Source organism: Musa acuminata, chromosome BXJ3-10 (genome assembly GCF_036884655.1).
Source record: "Musa acuminata AAA Group cultivar baxijiao chromosome BXJ3-10, Cavendish_Baxijiao_AAA, whole genome shotgun sequence".
NCBI classification, from domain to species: Eukaryota; Viridiplantae; Streptophyta; class Magnoliopsida; order Zingiberales; family Musaceae; genus Musa; species Musa acuminata.
The window spans coordinates 32,141,172-32,154,147 of record NC_088358.1 but is presented as its reverse complement, the minus strand read 5'-3'; the positions used below and the strand labels follow the sequence as shown (position 1 = coordinate 32,154,147).

At 41.6% G+C, this 12,976-nt stretch overlaps 1 protein-coding gene and 1 pseudogene across 1 annotated transcript; one reads left to right on the top strand and one right to left on the bottom strand.

The window, feature by feature from the left end:
- Positions 1 to 3,182: 3,182 nt before the first annotated feature.
- LOC135650820 (ethylene-responsive transcription factor WIN1-like) lies at positions 3,183 to 4,331 on the bottom strand. The gene is made up of 2 exons (XM_065170428.1): positions 4,063 to 4,331; positions 3,183 to 3,916 (listed from the first exon to the last, which is right to left on the bottom strand). The coding sequence occupies exons 1-2, from the start codon at positions 4,140 to 4,142 to the stop codon at positions 3,373 to 3,375; spliced, it is 624 nt and encodes a 207-aa protein (XP_065026500.1). The 5' UTR covers positions 4,143 to 4,331; the 3' UTR covers positions 3,183 to 3,372.
- Positions 4,332 to 6,172: 1,841 nt separating this feature from the next.
- LOC135651033 (phospholipase D alpha 1-like) lies at positions 6,173 to 12,911 on the top strand (annotated as a pseudogene).
- Positions 12,912 to 12,976: the final 65 nt, after the last annotated feature.

The following is a 12,976-nucleotide window of genomic DNA, read 5'->3' as shown; positions in this document are numbered from 1 at the left end:
TAGCGAGGAGAGTAATATGAATTCCAAATATTAGTGTACATTGTCATGTTTTATTACTATTATAAATTAGTTAAATAAAACTTGATTTGCTTGGTGATACGGGAAATGTCCATGATATCATGATTAGTCTAACTTGGATGTGCAAGGAGGTTTAGTGGAGTCAAGAAAATCTCTAACGCTCGATTGAATATTAATCTATATAAAATCAAAGTCTAATAGGTTTTTGACATATGCTCAAATCGATAATAAAATGAAGTGAAAGATTTTAATAATGCTTTATTATATCATCCGAAAAGAAATGAAAAATCATGTGGTACTAATGTGTTAAAGAAATTGTCATCAACGTCTAATTCACATGATCCATATCCGAATGCGCATGAGTGTATGAGATAATTCTAATGTGACTTTGGAGTGACTCGAAAATGATTTTGAGATGGAGTGTCTTACTTCCAAAATGTTAGTATTAAGATTGATGTCGGGAGAAATTCCTCGATTCATTGTTATCGACGGTCAAGTTAATCCAAGATTCCTTTTAGGTATAGATTTTTCTCGAAAGAAGCATCCCCTGTTATACCAGTGGGGCATAACTTGTAACTATCCAAATATCTTCTTTTGATGTTTTGTCCGCATGAGCGATATGAGAGAGACAAGCTCGAACCGATTTCCCTTAGACTATTATCCATTCAGACAGATAAACGAATAATGACTTAGGCCACTTCCGCCCATGCTAACCTCGATATGATGATTATATATTCTCTACGTGCTGATTAGCTATCGAATTCCTTATATGTGTCGAATATTTTTTGACATTTTACATTGGGCATAAATCATGCAGCTCAATCATTGATCGAGTCTTTTACGGCACGATTGGAATCAATTGTATTCATATTAGCAAAGGAAATTATATATAAATAATTCAATATCTTTTTCAGTAAATAAAATATCATGAGGCATGGGCCTGATTAGAAGCCTTGTGAACTAAATCAAGCAGGGCCCTATATGGTTGAGCCATATAGATGGGCCTTCACTTGTAAATAATATAAATATAAAAGAAAAATAAGATATACTAAGTGCATTTACCATATGTTATACTTTACATATGATCACAAACTTTATTCCTTTTTGTTTTCTGTTAATTAAAAATCTGTTTGTTTCTGGTTTTTACAGTAGTATTTGGGTGAAGCTTTTTAAAGAGAAGGCTAATAATGTTGCAGATTTAGTATTAACTGCAGCTATTTGTTCTTTCTAACATAATAATAATAATAATAATAATAATAATAATAATAATAAAACACTTCTCTTTGCTTTAGATGGTCACAAGGCAAGAATTCCAATGAAAACACTTTCTCATGAGAGTCAAAGCTTCACAGCACAAGTAGATATTCGCTTTAGATTTCAAAGCTACAATTAGGATCTACACAATACTTTGCCTCGTGTTTAAACGACATGGTAAGTTTCTACTACAACTCCATCTCTCCATCTTGAGAGCTGTGAGTTCTTTGTTGGTACTGTTGTGTTCTTCATGCATGTTCTATTGGTCAATCATTCTCACCCTTTTCTTACCAAGTAGAGCGATCAGTGATCTTCCAATGCTTACCTAATTTACAGGCTGGTGCAGAGAGACATCAAGAGCATTGCAAGAACAACAGTGCCAACACCCAAAGCTACAATAGCTGCTTTTGAATCCTGTAATGTACATCATTCCATTCCACATGTTGAATTTTAGGTCGTAAAAGTACTTGTTTTCACCAAAAAGCAAAAGACCCATTATTGCACAAAATATGCGGTAGAAGCATTGATTGCGAGGACGAGAGGCCTCAGTTCCTTCTTGCCTACTCTTCTTAACCTAAACTTACAGCTAAACAGCTGCAAGTAACTCCATTCACTCACAACAAAAGCCTCAAAGCATCCGACCTGACTTTATTCCTTTTCCCTTATTCCTCAATAGTGTGGCGCATTCATTGAGCCCATCTGCCCGTGGAGTCCTTCTCGTCGTCACTCATCTGCCCTAGCTTTTATTGATGTACCCGGAGTTGGGGACCTTGCACCACAACCTTCCTTCTCTCTGACCCTCGCGTGAATCAAATGGCTGATCCTTTACGGTGCTTTCCTTGCGCTACCTTCCCATGTTGGGATCTGTTGATAATTCATGGTGCTTCACTTAAGGTTTCATTGGCTCGTTCATGCCCAAAGAAAAATCACAAGCAACAGCTGTAGCTTCCTGTAGTTTTCGGCGTCTTATGATCGATGTATTCGGAGAGATAAAAGGCGTCAAATGTGTTTGCTAGCCATTGATTGTGCATTGATGGTGGTCCTCGTTGGAGTGTTGGTTGTTCATATAATTTCCTAAGATTGTTTCTGCTGTCATGATCGATTTTGATGGTAGAATACACTGCAGCTGCTCATGTATAATGGCGAGAATTATACTGTCACAAGTCTGGTGCACCGTGACGATGTAAAAGATTTCCAACCCCACGTCTCCTGGGTTTTGTTTCTTCTTCTTCTTCTCTCCGATGCATTAAGTAGTCGAGTAGTAGTATCGGAGAGAGGCTTGAGCGAGCATGCATGTGGTTTGGAAGTGACATTTGATGTGTAAGTTTCTGCCTCAGTCAGCACCCATCCTTCCGACTAATCTGAATCCCATTCCTCCGATTCTTTCAGTCTTTTCGTATGAGTTTAGTAATTTGGAATGATCTAACTTTGAATTCTCTCCACATCATTGGCGAGATCAAGAAGCTTTTCCTTGTGACAAGGACTCGATACGCTTGCATGCAGCAGAGGCCCAATCTTCAACATCAGACTACTTTATCCTTATTCTTATGCTATTTCCGATCTCTTCTTCGCACAACACAAGTACACAAAACTTGCAAGGGTATCTCTTCCATTCTTGGGACTGTGATGCATGATTGCCAGTTCTTGATTCTATTCTTAGATAAAACAAAACAAGAATGAAGGAAGCTGTGGTTAAATATCTCTTTCTCTTTTTTCGTGATCTTCTCCACTGTTCAGCCATTATTGTAGATAGATGCAGCCGTTGGAAAAGGATATGTGTATGTTGCAGAAAAGGATCTCATTCCACCACAGAACAAGAGGTCAAGCATCTGAGCTTTATCATATCTATTAACGGTAAGTTGGAGTAGACTATAGCTTTCTTGTTTCATCTGCATCACTCTCATGTAACATGACATAATTATATGCTTTCAGATGAGGAAACAGAGACACATATAGGTCCGATGGGTGCTTGCAGTGGTTGACGTGTTGAGGGAGACTGATTAAGGGGCTAATGGCGGGGTGGATCTACTGATCCATATATGGTTGTATTCACAAACAAAGCATCCAACCAAACTGAGTCGGCTTCAGCTGCCATGGCCACTAGAGGAAAAAGCTGTCTTCACCTTCTATCCCTGCATGGGAGGGAGAGGTTGGGCGGTTCCTGCCGAGGAGCTCTTCTATCATCTGCAACGCCAGCCTCTCCTCCTCGTCCATCCCTCCGACCGCCTCCTGGGACGACACCCCCTCCACAGCGAGGGACGACGTCGGCGCCATCATCGCCTCGCCGGCGTCTTCTCGGCCGTGGCTCGCGTTGCCGAGCTCCACGGTCATGACCCAGCTGGAGCCGTCGCGGGTGCCGGGGCGCTTCTGCCAGACCCCGATGTGAGACTTCTCGGTGTCGAGCCGGAGGCAGGTGAGGGAGGAGGAGGGGGTGGTCTTGCAGCACTTGCGGAGCTTGGCGCTGAGGACCTCCGACAGGGCCTTGGAGGAGGCGTCGGCGGCGGCGGCGGCGTCGCCCTCCGGGGTGCGGGGCACCGGGAAGTTGGTCTTCGCGTTGCGTCCGCTCATGAGCACCGCGGCCTCGTCGTAGGCTCGGGCGGCCTCCTCTGCCGTCTCGAAGGTGCCAAGCCACACCCTTCGCTTCCTGCGCGCAACACCACGGCAAGAAAGATGGAAAATGATGCTTCCATTGTCTTCATTACGCTTCAAGACTTACGCTACTATTCACACATAGCTGGAGAGGAAAAGAATAGCATGCGTACAATGTGCAGAGAGCAGTGTAGTACTTACAGGAGAGGATGTCTTATCTCAGAGACCCAGGAGCCCCAGTGGCGCTGCCGGACTCCTCGGAACTTCTTCGACTGTACCATGTTGTTGTTAAGAAACCACCGGTAATCTGACACAGAATGCCGGAAGAAGAAGGGAGAGAGAGCGAGAGAGAGGATCAAGCCAGTGGAGTAAAGATGAGCCTGCTTTCACTGACGACAAAGTACAAAAGCTGCCGGCTTTGAACCGGAAATAGATAGAGAGGGAGCAGCTACTGTCATGGTTAACTTGACGGGGGCGGAGTGGGAGGGCGAGATTATAAATTGGAGAAGAACGTGCAAGGGAGGCACAGAAGGTGGCAGAGGAGCTGTCGGTGAAGCGTGGCCATCGACCCGTAACCACCCACAGTACACTGGTAATAAACTCCTGCACCAACGGCCATGAATATAACTCATTTAATTCTTCTTGCATGCTTGTCTGTGCCTGCGTGGTCTGTGTTCTTCTTGTGCTCATGAGGCTGTGCACTCTACCCAGTAAAAAGGGTTGATCTCTAAAGACGACCTTCTTGGCGAGTAGATAGATAAGAATAAAACCGCTACTTCATTACTTGTTAGTGCGGAGACGACGACAAATCGATCATCGTCGAGCATGCTAAGAATAGTTCTTGCTATTAAGAAACAAGAGATCCACTGAGATTAAAGTAGTCATTTGCGATGGAGTTTTCTGTTGGCTAATGGAGGTGGGTGGCCATCGACACGAAGCAAGCAATCATCTGGTGATCATGATCTTCCTAACATAGGCCAAGAGAAATGATATGAGCTTACGCATGACGATCTACCGATAGCGGGTTTGAGTTTCTTTGGCAAGATAAACTTTCCGCCCACGAACTAATTATCGTTAACCCTCGAAACGTTCCGCCTTGGTTCGGTCAGATCGATCGACGAAGGACCGATATTTATGTTACTGTTCTTGTACCCACCCAAGAACAGGATCGACGAAAGACCCACCCAAGAACATCAACCCATGCCTTCACAGATCGATCCCATTTATCCTATCCCCAGTAGTTTTAGCTGCACTATAAGCCAGCGAAATCAAGGAGACAGGAGACAAATCCCCAGCAGACGGTGCTTCGCTGCAGTGATGATCAATGCGTGCATGGCCGATGCATGCATATAAGGATGGAGACTATCTACCCTCTCCCGTCTGCATAACTTTGGGGATGAACGAGAATGGAGTTAGAAAGGTCCGGCAGCTTTTCCTTCACCACCTCACCATGGAAGTCCGATGCATGCATGAAATGTTGATGGACGGCAGTCAAATCACAGTAGCAGTGGATCCCAATTAATGTCAGGCGAGGAGAAGATGGCACATGAGCACATTTACTACGTTATCTCACCTCACTGTGCGTGCCAAAAGGCGACGCCTTGGTTGAACCGTTGAGGTAGTTCGTTAGCTTTAAATAAATGGTCACCGGGGTAACATAGTTTGTCCCAAGAAATATGTGCATGTAACGTATGACAACTACTGTGCCCAAAGTGAATTGTCGCGTAGCCATTGGCCACCCATGTCAAGAATTGGATACATTAAAAGGTGCTCTTAATCGAGACTGCTGCTTTGGTGTAATTTTGTTGGGTACAATTATTCAGTAATTAATATGGTATATATTTTTAATTGTTTTTTCTGTTTTATTATAACTAAAATTGATTTGCAATTCTAAATGCATGAGTCATAGAGTTGTGAAATTGGGCTCAATGTCCCCTAGCCTGAGTCCGACCCGAATCCGATTGAATCTTGTCTTAGGCTTAGCTCGGATGAGCCCCTAAAAGCACCCAACAACGGCCCATCAGGTGCGCGTCTCCAGAAACTTCCACGGGAGACCAGTGACGAGCCCCATCTCGGCCTTCAAATACCGGTCGCCAAACGCAAATCTGGTCTCTGTCCCGCCCTTTCCCGCTTCTCTTTTACGCCATTTGGAAGTCTCCTCCTCCTCCTCCCTATTACGCAACCGGAGACGCGATGCTCCGATCGAGGCCTGAGAAGGAAAGGCGGTGGTTCAGATGGAAGTGCATAGGGTCATCGTCGCCGATTCTCTACATGCTTCTCGTGGATGACACTCTGGTATTCACTACCTTGCTTGCTCTCTTTGAATTGATCCATTATTGAGACGGTTATTAGGAACGCATGTAAGGATGCAACGTTTCTGGCATGGAAAGACACAGGGAATGCATTCAAGTAGTTTGTGCTCGGGTAGCATTAAGAAAGGACGAAGGTAACCAAAGGTTTTTAGGTCAAAATGTGCCATGTTCGTATTAGAGCAGATTAGGGTGCTATCTGGGATTCACTAGCACACATGCCTGTGAGCAGAGGAGAAGTGCTAGCATAGATGATAGATCGTTACCAGGAACACGAAAACCTTAAGAGAACAAGGCCGATATCAGATAAAAAGCAAATCATATAGGAAAAAAACACTAAAAAACGTTGAAGAAGAGAAATAGAAGGGGGAGAACGACACATCAGTGGCTACGAAGAAATTGGCTATTTATCAAGCAATTGTCTTACAGAGTTCATCTTTTCCTACTAGCATAGAAGATAAATTGGAGCATTCACCACCAGAACCACAAATAACAAGAAATTACTGCATTCTGTAATGTGATTTGCGATCAAGATGCTTCATCATTGACTTGAAGCTATTTTCTAACAGAAGTCTAAATGGAAATTTCATAGTCTTGATCTGCTTGTTATTGCTTTCACTATTTTAGTTCCAGACTGTAACCCTCTTCGGTAGTTTACTTGCATTTGCATATAATAGCTAATTTGATCACATGCAATTTTATTATTTAGTCCTTCTAAAACCTGCTCAACTTGATTGGCCTTCCAAAACCTGGCGGATTGTTCCTTTCATCTCAATCTCAATCTCTCATATGTCATGCCAAGCAATTAGGAACATTATGCAACACCATACATGTACCTTAAAGTAGTTAGGCATTTAGTCTAATAGCTGCTTCTACCTCTTCTTTTTCCCATGTCTCAAGATGACAAGATTTATGAGAAGTCATTAACTGAATCCTTGAGCTGATGCATGTGAACTGAGCCTCCTGTGAGAATTCTTCAGCTCTGAAGAAGATGATACAGACGATGACTCAGCTATTGCCTAGCTGGTTTGATCCTAGAAGTATTTTATTAGGTAAAATCTTGTGAGTGATGATGTGTTGACCCCTTCATATTCCCTTTGGATAGTCCAAAACATCATCAATTTGGTAGCATGAGTGGGCAAGTTGTTCATGATCTCTAGGCCGACAATGGATTAATAGTTAGATTAATGTTATATTTCACTGCTCTAAAAACCTACCCGAGCAGTAGTTGTCAACTTACATTTTATTTGTTGTGGTTTCATGTCATTTGTTATCCTCACATGAAAAAGACCAAAACTATAGTTGAAAAAGACCAAATACAACGTATGATGATATTGATATAACAATAGATGATTCTCCTCAAGGCATCATCATGGCTGTGAACTAGGAGTCAAAATAAACAGTGGATGATTTAAAAAGACCCTTACTCTATGTCATGGACCCGGCATCTTTAGGACTCGGGGACGACGACTGGAGGAGAGAGAAATATATTTTACACAATGTGATTATTATCGATCAACCACATGACCTTCGCAATGTTGCATCCTCATTTCCGCTGTATTTTATACTGGTCAGAGTATGGTCTTTTTCTAGTGTCTAAAATTTAGATGGTATTTTTATATTGATCCTATCCAGAGCTACTATTAACAATAGATAAAGAAATGTGATGTCCTTCTCCAGTTGCTTAACACACTTGTTTTCTTTTTATCTTTTTTTTTTTGGGTTCTTTTCATTGCCTGTATCAGAAAGAATTTGCTATACCTTCAGAAATATAATAATAACGTATATTCCACTAAAGAACATCAGCTGGACAATTGTATTTGTTTGCCCTTTAGTTATATATGGTGGAATTTGTTACTCTGTTTTCTCAAAATTGAAAAGACTTGTAAAAGGAAAGCTTATAAAAGGTTTAGAAAACACATAAAGATGCCATAACTTTTTGTAGTCCTTTGTCTTTATAATGACTTGATGAAGGAAAGTTGATGTTGAAGTCAACTCATCGTAGTTCGAGGTGACTGGCTTGATTTGGGAAGGGTTGATCTTGGAAGAATTTGGATTTGGAATATTGAGATTGATAAAAGTTAGTTAAGTTGACGTGTATTTGACCTGTCAAAGTCTAATTATTTTAAGGAATCTTACATATATATCATTGTAAAATTTTAAATAGCATATACTATTACAAATTTTAATGTAGCTTATATCTTCCTCCACAGCTATTACCATCCATCCAAAAAAGAGTTAATTTTATTTGAGTTTATAAAATACATAAAATATTTTCTATTTATATTAATGAGTTTTCACAGAATATTTGGTATAAATAAGAATATTTGGGGATTATTTATATATATATATATAGGCGTTAGGTGATATTTTAAAGTCTTGAGGGACCAATATGAAATTTTGATAAGAGCAGAGTGATGTATACAAAATCTACCTTTTTGTTATTTCTTTTATTTGTTAATATCACATTGTCATCCTTCCCACTTTCCATAGGCTCTTCTCAATTCCCGCTACTCGTCCCTCTTGATGTATTCACTACGCTTTTTCTATATATATGAGACCTAAACTAGCATTGAGAGGCAGTGAACTCTCTTCCTCCATTTCTCCCTCCATCTCCTTACCCTTCGCCTCCGATTTATCACTTGCTCCGCCGATCCAGGTGATGTTCCCTCGTCAGGTGAGTATAATGGAGGAATCCCCCTTTGCTCGATCGTGGTTGTGCTACTTCTTGTTTGAAGCCTGATGAATCCAGCTTCGATTGTTTCACGTGAAGCTACCTCGGATCCATCTCGTTCGATGACTTCTTTTTCGTTTTTCATTTTCGATTGTTCTTGAGCTAAATTGGATCCTTGATGTAGAACCATGACGCTCTTGCACTTGATTTCCTACTTGTATGGTTCGACTTTGACTCGGCCATCAAATTGGTTGATTGTGTAGGTTTCAACGGTGTGCCGTGGGAGGCAGATCCGATCGTTCGGTGACTCCGTTATTGAAGGTGACATCTTTTTTCCTTCATTTCTGCTATTTGCATCAGCTCGGTAGGACTTCAAATCTGTTTCCTCTGATGTTATTCTATTTATGTGTGTACACAGTCTGGAACTGGGTAACAAGGTAACGGATGGCTCCGAGTTTTCTACACGGAATGCTCCATGCTACAATTTTTGAAGCAGACTCGCCGAAGAATCCGGGCAGAGCTTCAGGTGGTGTTCGGAAGTTCCTCCGCAAGGTACAAACTTTGATTGTGATGAATACCAGCTGAACTCAGGTCTTGCCACTTCTGATCTTTATTTATTATTATTCTTTGTGCTTTTATTGTCGACCTTTTTTAGCGTGACTTCCGCATATCTTCCGGTCTCCCTAAAAACGCACAGTAAACACATAATGATACGTGTGCTTTCTGGAATAAATGAATTTGACACTACTTGTCTCTAGATTTCAATAAACTAGTTTTAGTGTTGCACTCTGCATAGAAATCCAGTTTAGGAAACATGATATGCTTTACAAAGTCAGAAGCTTTCTTGTAAATCCTTTTCATTGAATTAGTTGAAGAACAGACATGATCAGTTTCTGGAGCCTTGAATACACTCAAGACTTTTCAGATACATTGTTCATTCAAGTCTTTTCAGCTTTCAGTATTTAACTTATCTTGTAACACCCAACACAAAGGTTTTAATACTGTCTTAATATTGGTTTACACAATTTCTTGTATTGGAAATAAACAAGAATGCCGAGCATTATACCGAACTACACCTCTCAGTTTTAGTGGAAAAATAATAAAAGGAAATGCTACAGGATAAAAAGTTGTATGGTCCGTTACCACCAGACCAGTAGAACATTATATTCTCTTTTGATTGATGAAAATTATTTTATAGACTGGTTATTTTGATTAGCCAAGAATAGACAGTCATTGTAGCATAAAATTATGGATTTCTTGTGTCACATTGTTTTGTTATCTTCTTTTTTTTTTTTAAATCTTCTAATGCTTGTCTGCACCTTGAAACTCTTCTAACAGCTTGTTGGAGACCTAAAAACTACTGTCGGTCATGGCGAGAGCTATACTCAACTTTATGCTACTATTGGTTTGGAGGAGGCTCGAAGTGGTCGGACCAGAATGATTCCAGATGAACCTGCTAATCGACGCTGGTATGAGACTTTTCGCATATACTGTGCCCATATGGCAGAAAATGTCATCTTCACTATTGAAGTTGGCAATGCTGTTGGAACATCGCTGACTGGAAGGGGCTTATTTGCCTGTCACTGAGATCCTCGTTGGTGAGGAGGTCGACAGAGGGCTTGAGATATGCGACGAAGACTGGAACCCTGTTGGAGATGCTAAGATCCATGTGAAAGTGCAATATTTTGATGCTTCAAGAGACCGTAACTGGGCAAGAAGTGTACGAAGTGCTGGGAGGACATTTTTTTATGCAATTAGTAATATTTCTGATGCTTCAAAATATTGATGGGAGAGGTGTACACAGAAATCTTGATGCTTCAAAATCTTGCTGATGGGAGAAACTACGAGCCTCGTAGGTGCTGGGAGGACATTTTTGATGCAATTAGTAATGCACATCATCTGATATACATGGCCGGTTGGTCTGTGCACACAGAAATCACACTGATAAGAGACTCCAAGAGGCCAAAACTTGGTGGAGGTATCACACTTGGTGAGCTCCTTAAGATGAAGGCAAATGAAGGTGTTCGAGTTCTTATGCTTCTCTGGGACGACAGAACCTCAGTAGGATCGCTGAAGAAAGATGGTCACATGGCAACCCATAATGAGGAAACTGCAAACTATTTGCGCAACACAACCATGTACTGTGCTTTTTGCCCTCGATATCCTGATGATGGTGGACGCTGTGCTAAATGTATGCGAATTGCCGCCATGTTCAGCCATCATCAGAAAATTGTTATTGTTGACCACGAGATGCCTAACAGAAGTTCGAGGCAGCGGAGGATTGTGAGATTTGTCGGGGGCATAGACCTTTGTGAAGGGAGGTATGACACACAATTCCATTCTCTGTTCAGGACGTTGGACACAGCTCATCATGAGGACTTCCATCAGCCAAATTTTCGAGAGGCTTCTATGAAAAAGGGTGGACGGAGAGAGCCTTGGCATGATATCCATTCATGGCTGGAAGGGCCCTTTGCTTGGGATGTTTTATTCAATTTTGAGCAGTGTTGGAGAAAGCGAGGAAAAGATGTTCTTGTGCAGCTACAATATCTCTCTCATGTTATCATTCCGCCTTCCCCTGTCATGTTCCCAGAGGACAGAGAGACTTGGAACGTGCAGCTTTTCAGATACATTGACGGAGGTGCTGCTTTTGGCTTTCCTGACACTCACAGAGGATGCCACTAGAGCTGGGCTTGTTAGTGAAAAGGATAATACCATTGACAGAAGCATTCAAGATGCCTACATAAATGCCATCCGTAGGGCGAAGAACTTTATCTTTATTGAAAACCAGTACTTCTTTGGTAGCTCTTATGCATGGAAAGCTGATGATATCAAGCCTGAGGAAATCGACGCGTTGCATCTGATCCCTAAGGAGCTATCTCTGAAGATTGTTAGTAAGTTTGTATACTGACATCACGCAATCTCTCCGGGCAAAAGGAATGGAAGCTAATCCAAAGGACTATCTGACCTTCTTAGGGAATCGGGAGGTAAAGAAGAGTGGTGAATTCGAACCTGAGGAGCACCCACAGCCACATACGGACTACAGCAGGGCTCAGGAGGCCAGGCGGTTCCTGATCTATGTTCATACGAAGATGATGATTGGTATTCTTCTTAACACTCATATTTACTAGCTCTATGCATTTAACGGTTTTCTTTGCGAAGAACACTAGGTGCTTTTCGTCCACAATTCTTGTTGTAGACCGTAATATAATCATCACCTGATTCAAATCAAGCATAATCAGATATAGTTTTATCCTGCAACAATTAGCACTTCATGTTTTGGTAATGCAAACTCTTTTTTGTTTAGTCACATCACTAGTTCATACTATAGAATCTTTCTTTGCATCCTTTATGGATGCAAATTGTTTTATTCTTAATCGAGCATTTCCAGGTACCAAAGCCCATCAACATCTGGTCTATTTCATGCTAATCTAAATCAGATCTTACGGAGGCTTGGGGTGCTTATTGAACTCTGTCTCCATTCAAGTGTTAATGAAATCTTAATTACCCCAAACTTTTGGTGTCTGTTGATGACGAGTATATTATAAATATGGGTCTGCCAACATCAATCAGAGGTCAATGGATGGAAACAGGGATTCTGAGCTTGCAATGGGAGCATACCAACCATTTCGTCTGTCAACTAGAGAGCCGGCAAGGGACAGATCCATGGTTTCCGGATGGCTCTTTGGTATGAGCACCTTGGATTGCTTGATGATGTCTTCCTCCACCCAGAGAGCTTGGAGTGTGTGCAGAAGGTTGACAGGATCGCAGACAAGTACTGGGATCTGTATTCCAGTAATAATGTTGGAGACCATGACCTTCCAGGACATCTTCTAAGCTATCCTACAGAGTTACGTATGAAGGGGTGGTGACACAGTTGCCCGGGATGGAATTCATCCCCGACACCAAGGCTCGTATCCTCGGCGCCAAGTCCGACCGTCTACCACCCATCATCACCACATAACTACACCATATTCTTGCTTTCGTGTATTTGCTTAGAGATTATGGCATTTGCTTGAATAAGAGAATAATAAAACATGTCAGATTTGGGGTTTTGCTTGTTTTATCTATTTGACCTTGTGTCTCTCTGGCTTGTTGTTCCTGTAATATAATGTTGCGGTGGATTCAGCATGGT

Excerpts from the sequence above, each read along its gene's own strand:
- LOC135650820 (XM_065170428.1), bottom strand. The coding sequence starts at position 4,142 with ATGGTACAGTCGAAGAAGTTCCGAGGAGTCCGGCAGCGCCACTGGGGC. Across the intron at positions 3,917-4,062 it reads GAGATAAGACATCCTCTCCT|GAAGCGAAGGGTGTGGCTTG; the intron begins GTAAGTACTACA and ends TGTTGCGCGCAG.